General features: G+C 43.0%; 1 protein-coding gene across 1 annotated transcript in view; it reads right to left on the bottom strand.

The window, feature by feature from the left end:
* Positions 1–5,609: 5,609 nt before the first annotated feature.
* PIGN (phosphatidylinositol glycan anchor biosynthesis class N) overlaps positions 5,610–17,515 on the bottom strand; it is a 122,841-nt gene continuing 110,935 nt past the window's right edge. The window contains exon 30 of the mRNA XM_082352981.1: positions 5,610–8,943. Coding sequence (XP_082209107.1) covers positions 8,889–8,943 — 55 coding nt within the window. The 3' untranslated portion in view covers positions 5,610–8,888. The remainder of the gene's footprint in view (positions 8,944–17,515) is intronic.

Here is a 17,515-nt window from a genome sequence, read left to right as displayed (position 1 = left end):
CTGAAAGATGATATGGGAAACCTCACCCACCCTCGTGGGTACAGGTGGGAGAAACCTTCCCTGAGGAAGAAACATTGATCTGAGTCTAGGATGGCTGAGTAGAAAAAAGATTGAGAATGGGTGTTAATAAAATTGCACAAGATTTCTATGCAAAACTAGTATCTCTCTATTGAAGGGCATAAAAATGGCCTGAATAAATGGAGGGACACATCTTGTCCATGGATGAGAAGATTCAACATTATAAAGTTGTCAGTGCTTCTACTTATATGTGTATTTACTACATATGTATGGTACATGATACATAAAAATGGTATCATACCACACATATACAGTTTAACTTGGTTATTTTCAGTCAATATTAGGTTTTTGTGATCTATTCATGTTGATAAATGTAGATCTAATCCATTAGTTTTAACTATTGAATTGAGCTCCACTATATAAGTAAGCCAGTATATTGATTATTTCCCTACTGAGAGAGAGTTATTTTGTTTCCTTTTGTTTGTTTTGTTTTGCTTTGTTTCTTTCCATTTCCAGAAAATCAGTGTTTCAGGCACAGTGAAGGGTATATGTAAAGACCAGAGCAAGAGAGGGGTCAGCTGCCTGTAGTTGAGTAGGCCTGGAAAAACACAGTGAGAGATGAGTAACAAGAGGTAAAACTGGAAACATAGTTGGGGACTAGTTCACAAAAGGTCTTATGTGTCCTGAACTCCCATATGTACCTGTATTTGGCCCAGGACTTGTCTCTAAGACTTGATTAGGCAAACTTCCAAGGGACAGTCCCCCAGGATTGCATTTGGGTATCTTACGTTGAACAGATCTGGAAGAAAATTCATCATCTTGCCCTTAAGTGCCCTCCTCCTCCAGTTTTTTTTTTTTTTTTTTAACTAAGCCAAGGTACCCACATCCACTGAACATCCAAGCAGAAATATCTACCATCTGTGTGTGACCGCTCCATCCCACAGTCCCTACACCCAGTCAATTGAACAAGCCTGCAAAAGATTTCAAATATAATTCCTGCCACTGTCCTTGTTGAATTCAAGTTCAGTTAGTCTTTTACCTAGATTATTGTTAACCATGCATCTTAAACCCTTCCAAGTTAATGATAATTGTCCCAACAAGGCCTACTTCAAAATTACAACTGTGGGACTTCCCTGATGGCACAGTGGTTAAGAATCCGCCTGCCAATGAAGGGGACACGGGTTCGAGCCCTGGTCCGGGAAGATCCCACATGCCGCAGAACAACTAAGCCCGTGCATCACAACTACTGAGCCTGCGCTCTAGAGTCCAAGTGCCACAACTACTGAAGCCCGCGTGCCTAGAACCCGTGCTCTGCAACAAGAGAAGCCACCGCAATGAGAAGCCCACGCACCACAACGAAGAGTAGCCCCCGCTCACCACAACTATAGAAAGCCCATGCGTAGCAACAAAGACCCAATGCAGACAAAAATAAAATAAATTAAATTAAATTAAAATAAAAAACAAAAAAGAATTAGACAGAGGGGCAAGGGTTCAATCCCTGGCCGGGCAGCTAAGATCCCACATGCCGTGTGGCACAGCCAAGAAAACAAAACAAAACAAGAATTACAAAGAATACTTAGAAATAAGGAAGAGTATTCTAGGTTTCAGAAATGTGAATATTGAGAAATAAATCACAAGAGAAGGTTAATGCTATTATATCCTTTTTCAATAGATAATTTAAAAGTAGGCAGAAAAAAAAAGTCTGAGTAGCTATTTGAACAAGACTCAGGATTATTAAATCTAAAGAATGGTACACACCTAAACAATCTTAGCCCTTTTTGAATTTCAAAAGCAAATGAAAAGTTTCATTCTGTGTCTGATTACTACCGACTCTGTGGCCCCAAGAACTAACCAAGGACCAATTATACCAATAGGGGCGCAAAGGCAAAGATAAATAGCAGCCTACACGCCCCTCTTAAAAAGCCAGACCTTTCAAGTTGGAGAATAATCTACTTTAAAAATATCTTGAGTTAACAGTTATATCAAATTTGATGTCTGTTGTTACTTCAAAGTGTACCCAGTATGCTTTCCTCATACAGAGAATCCCAAGGGCCTTCATGGCTCTGGGTCTGCTACTGTGACTCTCGTCAGAAGACGTACGAGCCACAGTGAATGTGCTCTGGAGACTAGACAGACACATCAGAAGTTGCCAGAGAAGTAGGAAGGAGGTGGCACTGCTGTCCTCACAGACCCATGTGGAACCATAACTACTGCGAGTGTGCAAATCAGTGTGGCCTGAGAAATGGTCCCCTGAGGCACAAGCTTTAAAAAAACAATAAGATGATAAATACTTATTTCTATTTAAATGTACCTTTTTTCCAATGGCATCTGTTATATCCGAATACTGTCACTGAAACTGTGCTCTCCTGCAACCTGGCTGCTTCTACTGCTGTAACAGGGGCGGGGCGGACACGCAGCCGTTAGCGTGAGACCGTGAGCGCGTGACCGTTAGCGCCGGGCCGTGAGCGCGTGACTGTTAGCGCCGGGCCGTGAGCGCGTGACCGTTAGCGCCGGGCCGTGAGCGCGTGACTGTTAGCGCCGGGCCGTGAGCGCGTGACTGTTAGCGCGGGGCCGTTAGCGTGGAGCCGTTAGCGCCGGGCCGTGAGCGCGGGGCCGTTAGCGTGGAGCCGTTAGCGCCGGGCCGTGAGCGCGGGGCCGTTAGCGTGGAGCCGTTAGCGCCGGGCCGTGAGCGTGGGGCCGTGAGCGCGGGACCGTGAGCGCTGGGCCGTGAGCGCGGGGCCGTTGGAGGTCCTGCTCGGCCAGTGGTCAGCGTCGCGGCGGTCCGGCAGCGGCAGACACCCTGGGTTGCAGTCCGCAGGAGCCGGCCCCATTTGGGCGGCCTGAGGAGCCTGAGGGCCGGCCGGGTCCCGGGCACCTGGCTGCCTCAGTGATGGCTGAGCGGTGTCTCGGGGCCTGGCCCGGAGGGCGCCGCGCGCTGAGAGCTGCCTCCTCAGCAGAGACCGGGCGCTGGCGGGAGGACCCAGACCCGGGGCTGGACGAGCCCTCCCGGGCAGGTGACCGGCCCCGCAGAGACCCCGTCCTCTTAGCCGGGGCCTGGACCTCGGAGGGCAGAAGTCAATCTTTGGGACCTTGAACAAGTAAACTGAGGGGTCATGAAGTCGCTTTGCTTACGGGATTTGTGAAGTGTGAAAAGCTGCAAGGAGGCTTGGAGACGGAACTTAATGCCTCCCCTTCCCTCTCTTGTCAGAACAGAGCGTAACATTTGTTTTGATGGAGGTTTATAGGGACATCGTGACCTGACCTACGCGGACAGTTGCAAGAACAAAGGATCCGACACCAAGTAGTTTGTAACAACTAACCACTCCTCTCTCCGTCACCTTTCCTGTGAAAGGGCTTTGCTGAAAGCCTTCCAGGAGCTCAGGGTTTTTGAAGCATGAGCCGCCTGTCTCCTTGCTTAGCCCGGCAACAAACCTTTCTCTGCTCCGAACTCCGATGTTTCGGTATTGTTTGGTCTCACTGTGCGTTGGGCACGCGGACTTGCATTCAATAACAGTACCACAGTCTACAATTCACAGCGAGATCCCACTGAATGGCTGTCAGATTCACTTCCAGCTCCTTCCCCTCGCTCTCAATAATGACAACCATGGCTGTGATAAGCATGCCCAACAGTGGTAGGTGCTACACGCCCTTATACACCTGGTTCTCCTGGGGAGTCTCTCTTTGCCAGTGGTGACAGCAGAGACTCAAAGCAGCATCAATATAGCAGAGGGATTCCACTGACTTTGTTCTCCTGAGATGTTTATCCTTCTAAGTTGTGAGCAACTCTGAAAGAATACAGCAAACCATGTTGGGACAGGCTTAGGCCATTTAGACCATCTGCTGTAAAAAAAAAAAAATTAAAAAGCTTTACAAATATTTTAGTTGAAGGAAATGACATTATTTCGGTAGTAGTAGCAGGCAAAAATAGTCTTCTTGGGAAAACTTGGGGAATTTTCTTCTTAAAGTTTTTAGAAACAAGTTTCTACTCTTTCTTTTCGGTATTGTGATTCTAATCATTCAAACTGAAAAGCATTGTGCAATAAAGGATAACAATTCTGAACAAAATGCCACTTTGATCAACGTTTTCATGAAGATTAACGTTGCTGGAATTTCTCAGGTAAGAGATGTCCCTTTTATAGCAACTGCCTGATTCTGTTTTCTTAGCTCCTTAAAACGTGGAGCTAACAAGGCCAAGGTTTTGGGTTCGCTTCCCAAGTAAGTTACCATCAGAGGAAGAAAGGAAAAGAGCCTTCGTTGGCGGCAACACTATCCTGATTCCCAAAAAGCAGTTCGACATGCTTGTCTCTGGATCAGTAGACGAGTGCCGTCATATTTCCACGTGGAAAGTGGCACAGACCACAGAGGTCCCGGCACCTCACAGACAGGGACAAGCTGCTGATGGGTCAACACAGAGGCTGCGGCAGCTTTGAGAGTCATTTTCAGGGGCATGAATGTCTTTGTCCTCCAAGAACACAATTTGTGACCGAGACAGGAAGGGAACAGCAAGAAGGACTGCAGAGAGAAGAAAATCTGCTCCATTCTTCTGACGGCTTTATACCACTTTTCATTTTTTCTGCCCCTTTTGAGTAAACTGATCCAGAGAACCCTTTGGATCTCAGCTACTCTCTTCTTTTTTTCCTCATACTCCCACTAATTTTTCTGTCCACCTACAAAGCCTGAGGAGAACGTGATTGCAAGTCAGTGTAGGGTCTCTAGCCATTTCAGTTTCCCTAATCCGACCTCCTAGCCGGTGCGCAAGGGCTCAAGTAAAGCTTTTTAAAGGGAGAGACAGAAGGAGCAGGATGGAAGGATGATGGGGTAGATGGATGAATGCAGGAAAGAGAAATTCCTTTTCTATCTTGAAGGAAAACGCATTTGCTCTGTTGGCAACCAGTAGAACTGGCTCAATCAGCAAAGTTAAATTTGATGAGGGAGGGAATGGGGTGTTTAGTACTGGTGACGACTGCACCCCAGGATATATTCAAGAGCAGGGCTGTAACTTCAAATTGCCAGTCAGAAAAGCAACAATAAAAACTGGGGGACTTCCCTGGTGGCGCAGTGGTCAAGAATCCGCCTGCCAATGCAGGGGACACGGGTTCGAGCCCTGGTCCGGGAAGATCCCACATGCCGCGGAGCAACTAAGCCCGTGCGCCACAACTTCTGAGCCTGCACTCTAGAGCCCACGAGCCACAGCTACAGAGCCCGCGTGCCACAGCTACTGAAGCCCACCCGCCTAGAGCCCGTGCTCCGCAACAAGAGAAGCCACCGCAGTGAGAAGCCCGCGCACCGCAACGAAGAGTAGCCCCCACTCGCCGCAACTAGAGAAAGCCCGCGTGCAGCAACGAAGACCCAATGCAGCCAAAAAAACAAACAAACAAAAAAAACCTGGGGAGTGGGGAGGGTGACTAGGAATGGACGAGAGAGCAGAACAGAGTCCTTTGCAGGAGAAGGTACTGACCGGCCTGTTGTTAAAGGCCATCTATGCACTGACAGGAGTCACGTGCATCTGCAGCTCACATCAAAGCGTTCACTGCACTGGGTCAAACTCATCAAGCCGGATCCAGGCCCCGCCAGCTTTGTCCGATGTCAGCAGCCTCCTGGAGGAGCAGGTCCACCAGACTAAATAAGGGAACCAGTGAACCTCGTGCCACACAAGCTCTCAAGTGCAGAGACCCAAGGTATGGCTAACAGGCCCTCACCTCATTATTCCTCCCTCTCAGGCCTCCGACATCCCAGAAGCAGTAAAAACAGCAGCCATCAGACTTACACGAGGTAAGATCTTATAAACCAGAATGTCAGTTAACGTTACACAAGACTCATGGCTTAACAGAGGAAATGCCACTGGAAGGCGTCCCTCTCAGGTTCAGGGAATGTTCCTGTGATGGTGCCCTGTCACGGGGCCTGTGGTGGCAGGCCCTGATGTATGCCAAATCTGGATCAAGGCTGAGCGGACTCGTGTGCAGGGCTGCTGTGGGAAAATTCCCTCTCACATTCTGGATTAGGTCATGGATGCCACAGAGTTAGGGAGGGTGAGGCCCTTCTCAAGAATGCTCCTGAGGCCATGCTTTAAAGGACAACCAGACTTAGGACAAGTTTTCAACTTTCTGCTTTTAACAGAATCCAGACACATAAATACCAAAACTATTGAAGGGAAAAGGAAAGTCTCAGGATCTCTTCACTACTTCCAGAAAAATATGGCAGGAATGTTCCAGAAAAACCAAATCATCAGCAATCTTGACATTAAAGGTTAATTAACTCCACCTTCAGGTTTATGTGCTGATATTTTAATATTTGCATTTTGTGATACTCAAACTTGTGACCCAGTAAACTATGACTTTCAGATAGAGCAGAGCAGTTCACTTTATTTAGATGGGCAGAAAACAAGAAAATAGGCAGCTTCCTGAATCACCCATAGTTTTAGCAAACTCGTCAGCTTTAGGTGGAGCAGAGAAGTGTGTTTTGTGAAATGGTTAGAAGGAGGCTTTTCTCCGAAGGTGTTTGCAACTCTACCAATATTCTAAGTATTTCCTATAGTTTCTCACGTCCTATGCCATTTTCTTTCTGGTTCTACTTGAGTCATTTGCTGGTTTTGATATAGATCAGGAAGTAATGAAATAGATTCCATCACTGAGAGATCATCTCTAACAATCACTTTTGATTGTACATAATATTTAAACTAACTTGAGAGTATCCTTTTGGTTTGGGGGCAAGTGGTCATTGGATTTCATCTAAGAATGATTTCACTGATAGTTGGATTCCTGTTAGTAATAGAACATAGCACTCCTTGCTCTATGTGTCCATTTTAATGAGCTACTCCCTTGAGGCTGTCCCAGAATATGAGTTGGTTACTGAAAAGGAAAGGTGCAGAAGGCAATATTGCACCAATGTAGAAATTGACTCAGCAATGTCAAGTCTTCCTAACCTGTGGCTAGCCTGCTGATCTGCCCCCCCAAAATTATACATAGGACTTGGGTTCTGTGTCTGTTAGAATATTTATGTTCGAGGTGGTCACTTGGCCTATTGTGTCTCTAAGATCCTTTCATATTACTATTTAAGAGGTCCAAATAGCTTACCGTTTGTGCCTATCACCATAGATCTCTGATGTAGTAGCTTCTCTACAGGAGAGCAGCCTTTATCACGTTCTCTGCTGTATGCCCTAAACTATGTGTGCCTTTCAATCAAGCATTTAAAAAAAAAATTTTGCTAGTCATGAAAACAAAAAAACAGGGACTTCCCTGGTGGCCTAGTGGTTAGGAGTCCGCCTGCCAATGCAGGGGACACAGGTTCGAGCCCTGCTCGGGGAAAATCCCACATGCCTCGGAGCAGCTAAGCCCGTGCACCACAACTACTGAGCCTGTGCCCTAAAGCCCACAAGCCACAACTACTGACCACGTGTGCCACAACTACTGAAGGCCGCACGCCTAGAGCCAGTGCACCGCCAAGAAGAGTAGCCCCTGCTCACCGTAACTAGAGAAAGCCTGTGCTCAACAACGAAGACCCAACACGGCCAAAAATAAATAAATAAATAAATAAATAAATAAATAAATAAATAAATAAATTTATTAAAAGATATATGAGAAAACCCCAAAAAAAACAAAACAACTGTATGACTTAGCCATGCAAGTGCTGTGGTTCTATCAAAAAAGTGGCTGATGAGTCTATAAAATTCACCTCCCCAAATGTGTTAGCTTTCTAGGGCTGCCATAACAAATTATCATAAACTGGGTGGTTTAAAACAATGGAAATTTATTCTCTCATAGTTCTGGAGGCCAGAAGGCCCAAATCAATGTTTTCGCTCCTTCCTTGCCTCTTCCAGCTTGTGGTGACTCCAGACATTCCTTGGCTTGTGGCAGCATCACTTCAGTCTCTGCCTCCATCTTTACAAGGCCTTCTTCTCCTTCTTTCTCCTTTCCTGTCTCTTATAAGGACTCTTGCCATTGGATTTATGGTGCACCTCGATAATCCAGAATGATCTCTTTTCAAGATCCTTGACTTAATTATATCCGCAAAGACCCTTTTTAAGGTCCCATTCACAGGTCCCAGGGGTTAGGATGTGGCCATATCTTTTGGAGGATCCACAATTCAACCCATTACACTAAGTGTCCTCTGGACTTCCAGGTCTTGACAAAACTTCAAGTGCATGAAAATAGCCAATATTCCCTTCCTTCCTTTAATGCTGATAAAAAGATGAGGGAGGAAACTCTTCCTCCTTTTGCTTCATTTACCATTTGGAAGACAGCTGACATATGCCTCAAAGGTGAACGTTAAGAATCTGGTGCAAGTGTGCCCTACACCACCATTTGCACAGATGTAGGCAACTTCAAAAGTATGTATACATATTTATGGTGTTTATACTTGATTAGACATGCACAACCAAAGAAGTCTAGTTTTTACATCACCTGCTTAGGTACAGTGACTGTGTTTTCAGAAGCAAAAATCTACAAATGCTCTTATGCAGGTTCCAGGATAGAATGTTTTGGGGGGAAACTATCCTTTTAAAATGTTAAAAAAAAAATGTCTCATACTAGTTGTGGGATCTTGGGTAAATTATTTATAATCATCCTGTGTTTCAGTTTTCCCATCTGTAAAATAGTATAATAATAATAATACCTCCTTCATAGGGTTGTTATGAGTATCAAATAGGTTAGTATTTGTAAAGCATTTAAAACAATGCGTGGCACACTGTAAGGGCTATATGTTTTTTTATTTTTTAAAAATAAATTTATTTATTTATTTAATTTATTTGGCTGCGTTGCGTCTTCGTTGCTGTGAGCAGGCTTTCTCTAGTTGCAGTGCACGGGCTTCTCATTGCAGTGGCTTCTCTTGTTGCAGAGCATGGGCTCTAGGCACGCAGGCTCAGTAGTTGTGGCTCACGGGCTTAGTTGCTCCACAGCATGTGGGATCTTCGCAGACCAGGGCTCGAACCTGCAATGGCAGGCAGATTCTTAACCACTGCGCCACCAGGGAAGCCTGGCTATATAAGTTTCATCACAATTTTTTAAAAAACAGTAATTAGAAACCACACTAAACATTGATGAGATACAGTTACAAACACAATCAAAGCATGCGTATCAATTAAAGTTCTTGGTTGCAAGTAACAGATGCAGACAAAAATTTTAAGAAAATGAATGGCTTGTAGAATAACTAGGAAGGGTTAAAAAAATGGTTGGAACCAAGGGAAGCTGGGCAGCAGAGGACGCAGCCAAAGGGACCTGCAAGGACATCGTTGAACCATTCTGTCCCATCAATCCCCATTTAGAAAGCATAAATATACAAGTATATACATTTTAAGTGGAACTTTGGACTTGTCGTTATTTAGTGTGTTCTTAGAAATACCAGTAAAATTAATCCCTCTTTTTACTGGTTAAGTATGTTGTGGAAGGTTACTTATTGGAAGGTTACTGGAGGATCTCACTTAATTTTCTTTTCACTTAATTAAACTTAGCCGTCAATGACTCCTGAATTTTACATCTTAGAAATTTTCTCTCTGTTCTAGCTTGCAAATCTTGCAAAGAACTCAGATTGGCCTGGCTTGGGCCAAATGTGCACCCCTAAAGTTGTCAGCTGGGTGAGGGAGGAGTCATAAAAGCCACGTGACTCATGCCAGAGACACACGGTAAGCGATGGAGGCAGTTACTGCAGAAGAGAGAGCGCCACGCAGATGGCCCAGCTGAGTGCCACACACTCACAGTGCATACTGAATGTAAGAACTGATGAAAACTAACTCATGAAGAAAAACACACTTGTATACACCCTGGTTTCTAACATAGCTAAGAGAGAGGAGTCACGTGAGAAGAGAGAAATAAGTAAAATAGAAAAACCAGGGAATGCACAAAAATGTAACAGTAATCAACTTCTCTAGTGGCAAATCACAGGAAAATAAGCCAGTATTTGTCGTGAATTTATTTTTCTGGTAAAGGATGTGGTATATAGACTTAGCTAAATTCTGACTGACTGGATGCCCATGCCCTAGTACTGAAGATTCCTGTCAAAGATTACTTGACTTACACAAAGGCAGGGAGAATGGCTAGTACATTTTAAAGTTTTCCCACTATAAAAGTTAAAATGAAAATGGTTTTAAAGCTCTCAGGAGAACAAAACATTCAGTTATGTATAAGACACCCTTTTTTGTTGTTGTTACACTGAACTATGCCCTATGATTTTATTGCATTCTTTTTTTTTTAACATCTTTATTGGAGTATAATTGCTTTACGATGGTGTGTTATTTTCTGCTTTATAACAAAGTGAATCAGCTATACATATACATATATCCCCATATCCCCTCCCTCGTGTCTCCCTCCCACCCTCCCTATGCCACCCCTCTAGGTGGTCACAAAGCACCGAGCTGATCTCTCTGTGATATGTGGCTGCTTCCCACTAGCTATCTGTTTTACATTTGGTAGTCTATATATGTCCATGCCACTCTCTCACTTTGTCCCAGCTTACCCTTCCCCCTCCCCGTGTCCTCAAGTCCATTCTCTACGGCTGCGTCTTTATTCCTGTCCCGCTCCTAGGTTCTTCAGAACCATTTTTTTTTTTTTGTAGACTCCATATATATGTGTTAATATATGGTATTTGTTTTTCTCTTTCTGACTTACTTCACTCTTTATGCAGTCTCTAAGTCCATCCACCTCACTACAAATAACTCAGTATCATTTCTTCTATGGCTAATATTCCATTGTATATATGTGCCACATCTTCTTTATCCATTCATCTGTCAATGGACACTTAGGTTGCTTCCATGTCCTGGCTATTGTAAATAGAGCTGCAATGAACATTGTGGTGGTACATGACTCTTTTTGAACTATGGTTTTCTCAGGGTATATGCCCAGTAGTGGCATTGCTGGGTTGTATGGTAGTTCTATTTTTAGTTTTTTAAGGAAGCTCCGTACTGTTCTCCATAGTGGCTGTATCAATTTACATTCCCACCAACAGTGCAAAAGGGTTCCCTTTTCTCCACACCATCTCCAGCATTTATTGTTTGTAGATTTTTTGATGATGGCCATTCTGACTGGTGTGAGATGATATCTCATTGTAGTTTTGATTTGAATTTCTCTAATGATTAATGATGTTGAGCATTCTTTCATGTGTTTGTTGGCAATCTGTATATCTTCTTTGGAGAAATGTCTATTTAGGTCTTCTGCCCATTTTTGGATTGGGTTGTTTGTTTTTTTGATATTGATCTGCATGAGCTGCTTGTAAATTTTGGAGATTAATCCTTTGTCTGTTGCTTCATTTGCAAATATTTTCTCCCATTCTGAGGGTTGTCTTTTAGTCTTGTTTATGGTTTCCTTTGCTGTGCAAAAGCTTTTAAGTTTCATTGAGTCCCATTTGTTTATTTTTGTTTTTATTTCCATTTCTCTAGGAGGTGGGTCAAAAAGGATCTTGCTGTGATTTATGTCATAGAGTGTTCTGCCTATGTTTTCCTCTAAGAGTTTTATAGTGTCTGGCCTTACATTTAGGTCTTTAATCCATTTTGAGTTTATTTTTGTGTATAGTGTTAGGGAGTGTTCTAATTTCATTCTTAAACATGTAGCTCTCCAGTTTCCCAGCACCACTTATTGAAGAGGCTGTCTTTTCTCCACTGTATATTCTTGCCTACTTCAAAAATACGGTGACCATATGTGCGTGGGCTTATCTCTGGGCTTTCTATCCTGTTCCATTGATCTATATTTCTGTTTTTGTGCCAGTACCATACTGTCTTCATTACTGTAGCCTTGTAGTATAGTCTGAAGTCCAGGACCTGATTCCTCCAGCTCAATTTTTCTTTCTCAGGATTGTTTTGGCTATTCGGGGTCTTTTCTGTTTCCATACAAATTGTGAAATTTTTTGTTCTAGTTCTGTGAAAAATGTCACTGGTAGTTTGATAGGGATTGCATTGAATCTGTAGATTGCTTTTGGTAGTATAGTCATTTTCACAATATTGATTCTTCCAATCCAAGAACATGGTATATTTCTCCATCTGTTTGTATAATCTTTACTTTCTTTCATCAGTGTCTTATAGTTTTCTGCATATAGGTCTGTTGTCTTCTTATGTAGGTTTATTCCTAGATATTTTATTCTTTTTGCTGCAGTGGTAAATGGGAGTGTTTCCTTAATTTCTCTTTCAGATTTTTGTCATTAGTGTATAGGAATGCAAGAGATTTCTGTGCATTAATTTTGTATCCTGTAACTTTACCAAATTCATTGATTAGCTGTAGTAGTTTTCTGGTAGCATCTTTAGGATTCTCTGTGTATAGTATCATGTCATCTGTAAACAGTGACAGTTTTACTTCTTCTTTTCCGATTTGGATTTTTTATTTCTTTTTCTTCTCTGATTGCTGTGGCTAAAACTTCCAAATGCTGAATAATACTGGTGAGAGTGGACAACCTTGTCTTGTTCCTGATCTTAGAGGAAATGGTTTCAGTTTTTCACTATTGAGAATGATGTTGGCTGTAGGTTTTACATATATGGCCTTTATTATGTTGAGGTAAGTTCCCTCTATGCCTACTTTCTGGAGGGTTTTTATCACAAATGGGTGTTGAATTTTGTCAAGAGCTGTTTCTGCATCTATTGAGATGATCATATGGTTTTTCTCCTTCAATTTGTTAACATGGTGAATCACATTGATTGATTTGTGTTTATTGAAGAATCCTTGCATTCCTGGGATTAAATCCCACTTGATCATGGTGTATGATCCTTTTAATGTGCTGTTGGATTCTGTTTGCTAATATTTTGTTGAGAATTTTTGCATCTACATTCATCAGTGATATTGGCCTGTAGTTTTCTTTCTTTGGGACATCTTTGTCTGGTTTTGGTATCAAAGTGCTGGTGGCCTCATAGAATGAGTTTGGAAGTGTTCCTCCCTCTGCTATATTTTGGAAGAGTTTGAGAAGGATAAGTGTTAGTTCTTCTCTAAATGTTTGATAGAATTCACCTGTGAAGCCATCTGGTCCTGGGCTTTTGTTTGTTGGAAGATTTTTAATCACAGTTTCAATTTCAGTGCTTGTGATTTTTCTGTTTATATTTTCTATTTCTTCATGGTTCAGTCAAAAAACGTTGTGCTTTTCTAAGAATTTGTCCATTTCTTCCAGGTTGTCCATTTTATTGGCATATAGTTAAAAGTAATAAAAAAAGAAAGAAAGAAGAGAGCAACCAAACCAAAAAACTAATCCACCAATGATAACAAGCACTAAAAACTGTACTAAAAAACAAAAACAAGAAAAACCAGACAGACAGAACCCTAGGACAAATGGTAAAAGCGAAGCTATACAGACAAAAATCACACAAAGAAGCATACACATACACACTCACAAAAAGGAAAAAATATATATATATATTAAAAAAAGGAAGAGAGCAACCAAATCAATAAACAAATCTACCAGTGATAATAAACTCTAAATACTAAAGTAATATAAACATAAAACCAGAAACAAATTAGATGCAGGAAGCAAACCCCAAGTCTACAGTTGCTCCCAAAGTCTACTGCTTCAATTTTGGGATGATTCATTGTCTATTCAGGTATTCCACAGATGCAGGGTACATCAGGTTGACGGTGGAGGTTTAATGCGCTGCTCCTGAGGCTGCACAGAGAGATTTCCCTTTGTCTTGTTTGTTCGCACAGCTCCTAGGGTTCAGCTTTGGATTTGGACCCGCCTCTGCGTGTAGGTCACCTGAGGGTGTCTGTTCCCCACCCAGACAGGACAGGGTTAAAGGAGCAGCTGCTTTGGGGGTTCTGACTCACTCAGGCCGGGGGGAGGGAGGGGTACAGAATGTGGGGCAAGCCTGCGGCAGCAGAGGCCAACATGACATTGCACCAGCCTGAGGTGCGCCATGCTTTCTCCCGGGGAAGTTGTCCCTGGATCACGGGACCCTAGCAGTGGCGGGCTGCACAGGCTCCTGGGAGGGGAGGTGTGGAGAGTGACCTGTGCTGGCACACAGGATTCTCGGTGGCTGCAGCAGCAGCCTTACCGTCTCATGCCCGTCTCTGGGGTCCGTGCTGATAGCCGCGGCTCACCCCCATCTCTGGAGCTCGTTTAGGCGGTGCTCTGAATCCCCTCTCCTTGCGCACCCCGAAACAGTGGTCTCTTGCCTCTTCGGCAGGTCCAGACTTTTTCCCAGACTCCCTCCCGGCTAGCTGTGGCACACTAGCCCCCTTCAGGCTGTGATCACGCAGCCAACCCCAGTCCTCTCCCTGGGGTCTGACCTCTGAAGCCCGAGCCTCAGCTCCCAGCCCCCGCCCGCCCCGGCGGGGGAGCAGACAAGCCTCTCGGGCTGGTGAGTGCTGGTCAGCACCAATCCTCTGTGCGGGAATCTCTCCGCTTTGCCCTCCACACCCCTGTTGCTGCGCTCTCCTCCGTGGCTCCGAAGCTTCCCCCCTCCACCACCCGCAGTCTCCACCCGCGAAGGGGCTTCCTAGTGTGTGGAAACCTTTCCTCCTTCACGGCTCCCTCCCACTAGTGCAGGTCCCATCCCTATTCTTTTGTCTCTGTTTTTTCTTTTTTCTTTTGCCCTACCCAGGTACGTGGGGAGTTTCTTGCCTTTTGGGAGGTCTGAGGTCTTCTGCCAGCGTTTAGTAGGTGTTCTGTAGGAGTTGTTCCACATGTAGATGTATTTCTGATGTATTTGTGGGGAGGAGGGTGATCTCCATGTCTTACTCCTTCGTCGTCTTGAAGGTCTCCCCCCAACACCCTTTTTTGAAACAGTATGATAAGCTGAGGTTTTTAAGTGCAAAACTATGTGGGGACACTTCTGAAGTATGTGTGCCAGGTGGAAGGGAGACTTGAAGGTTGGGTCTGTGGTCAAGCAAGTGGAAGTTTGGGGCATATTGCTATCTTCTCCCTTCACAATGCACATACCAAATTAAATTCCCCAGTACTACAAGAAATACGCCTATTTAGCTTTGACTAGGTGTTTCTCAAATATATTTCATCAGGGAACCTTTCTTATTATGACATTTATTTGTAACCTAAGAAACCCATGTTCCAAGGGACATACTTTGAGAAATGCTGCTATATGGCAAATACTGCAGTACTCAGGGTGGTGAGTTAACAACTGGGATCTGTGTTAGTGTCTCTAAGGAAATTAATAAGTGATACATTACTTCTCAAATGTTCTTTTTATAGAATGAGTATTAAGAGCAGAAATCCCACCCACCTTTTTTACAAACCACACTGATGCAGAAATGGGAAAATGCTACAAGATATTACTACATTGCTAAAAGCACACACCCTAACAATCTCACTCTCAAGCATTTTACAGATAGAATGTCAGTATAAAAAGAACAACTCTGAAAAGGTGAGACATTACTAAGTTATCTCAGATCTCTTAAAGTAGTCCTCAGTACTGCTTGAAGGGGATCCTCCCCAAATGATTGAGTTGGTGTAGCTCATTCTCTGCAGGGGGCTCCCCCGGCTCCCCTCCCCGACCAGAGAGCATCTAATATATATCGCAGAGCTCACTTGGTTCTCCCCAGAAGAGCTCCAGGAACCCACAGCGCCTCTAGAGACAATCCCCATGCAATGCCCCGACCCCATGCCCTCTGGGCCTGCTCCATCAGAAATTACATATTTGATGGCACAGTTACGTGTCAAAAGGTGAAGGCCAAAGGAGTCCCCAGTCCACTATAGGTGTGTAAGGGTGGGGCTGGAGGTGGGGGATATATATGCTCCTAATATCTGAGTTGACTGAAATTTGGAATGAGTTTTTCATGAGAAACAGTATCATAAGTGATGAGTAGATTTTCTAGGTAAGTAGTTCAGCTCTATCATTGTTTAAATCGTTTGAGGGGATTATTGTGAGAATATACTACCGCTTATAACATTATTTCCTGAAAAACTAAAAACGCATTGTGAGTTCTAAATACAGCACATTAAAAAAAATAGTACAGAGAATTAAAGCATTCCTAAATTACAGACAGGCTGCAGATAGTTTCCTAAATCCTTAGGGTTTCCTCCAAGATTTATTCATGGTCCATGTGACATAGCATGGTTTTTTTTTTGTTGTTCAATATTTTCTCAACCTGATATGCCCACTTTAATTCTTACAGCAATTCTTAATTTAAACAAATGTTAATCAGCACATGTCTTAAGTCTTGACTTGAAAATCTGGTATTTATAGTTAGAATGAAAAAGTAAGTGCCTTAAACAGAAATATATTTTACTTAAATCTTATTTATATTTTCTGTTTTTCAATATAAAAATATGCATTTCAAAACACTTCAAGATATTCTGATAAGCTGCGCAATAGAAAAGGCCCATCCAGTGCACTGTTCCCAGGTGAGTCTGAGGGGTCCTGTCACAGTAGAGCAAGGCCAGCCTGTGGCTGCAGGGGCAATCCCTTGTTTTGTAAATTCACACTGACTTGAAACAATATTAAAAAGATGTGCTTCGAAAAGCAAAATAAAGATAAAGCACAGAGTACCTTTTACCATGTTGTAATAAAATATTCATTAATTCCTCCGTGTGAAAATCTGGAAAAAGATAAAAGGCAAAACTAGATATAAAAGGAAAAATAATAAGTGTTTATAAAGTCAGTTTTCTCTGACTTGTGAAAAGACTGATCAAAAATCCTTTGAGGCCACGTGAAAGTTCATGGGTTCTCCATCTGCCAATACCGTTTCAGCAGCTTCTTAGCTGTCCACCTAGATTTCATATTACAGACTGCATGAGGTCTTACATTGACATCAATACGTCTCTTGTTTTTTTGTACTATAATGCTTTCGCTGGTATACCATGAAGTACTATCACAAGTCAATTATAACTATACTTCATCATAAATAGGAATTAAGAAAGTACATTTTGCCAAATTGATTTTTGAATCTCCTAAATTGTATCTGTTCACTCACCTGCCAATTTGAAAAATCTGCTAATTTGTAGAGGGCTTCCTCATCATTAATATGAATTAGTGATGCTATAACTTAATTCAAAATCAATTATTTTTTTAAAATGGGACTCAGACCAAGAAAGCTTAGCATCAGCCAAACTCTCCTGGCACACCATGGGCAAAAGGGCAACTCCACAGTGATATCTAAAGGTCACTTTATGAAAAGTCCAAATAAAAATTACTCTCAAAATATTTTGTCCATTAAAATTAGTTTATGAATAGAAATTAAACTTTAACGAGAGGACTTTGGGCCTTTGAGCTAGAATCTCACAACCAGAAAGAAAAGCAATTTTAACACTGACATGATATTTTCAGAAAGTTTAACCATTGATTTAAAGAATTCTGTTGGAATAATGCATGATAAAAGCTTTGGAAGTAACAGTTATTGAATCTACAATTAAAAACTAATCATTTAGGGGCTTCCCTGGTGATGCAGTGGTTAAGAATCCGCCTGCCAATGTAGGGGACATGGGTTCGAGCCCTGGTCCAGGAAGATCCCACATGCCGCGGAGCAACTAAGCCCACGCGCCACGACTACTGAGCCTGCGCTCTAGAGCCCGTGAGCCACAACTACTGAGCCTGTGTGCCACAACTACTGAGCCTGTGCTCTAGAGCCCATGCTCTGCAACAAGA

This window comes from Balaenoptera borealis (assembly GCF_965194805.1).
Source record: "Balaenoptera borealis genome assembly, chromosome: 14".
In the NCBI taxonomy this organism is placed as follows: Eukaryota; Metazoa; Chordata; class Mammalia; order Artiodactyla; family Balaenopteridae; genus Balaenoptera; species Balaenoptera borealis.
The sequence above is the reverse complement of the archived record's forward strand: the minus strand, read 5'-3'. Positions and strand labels throughout refer to the sequence as shown.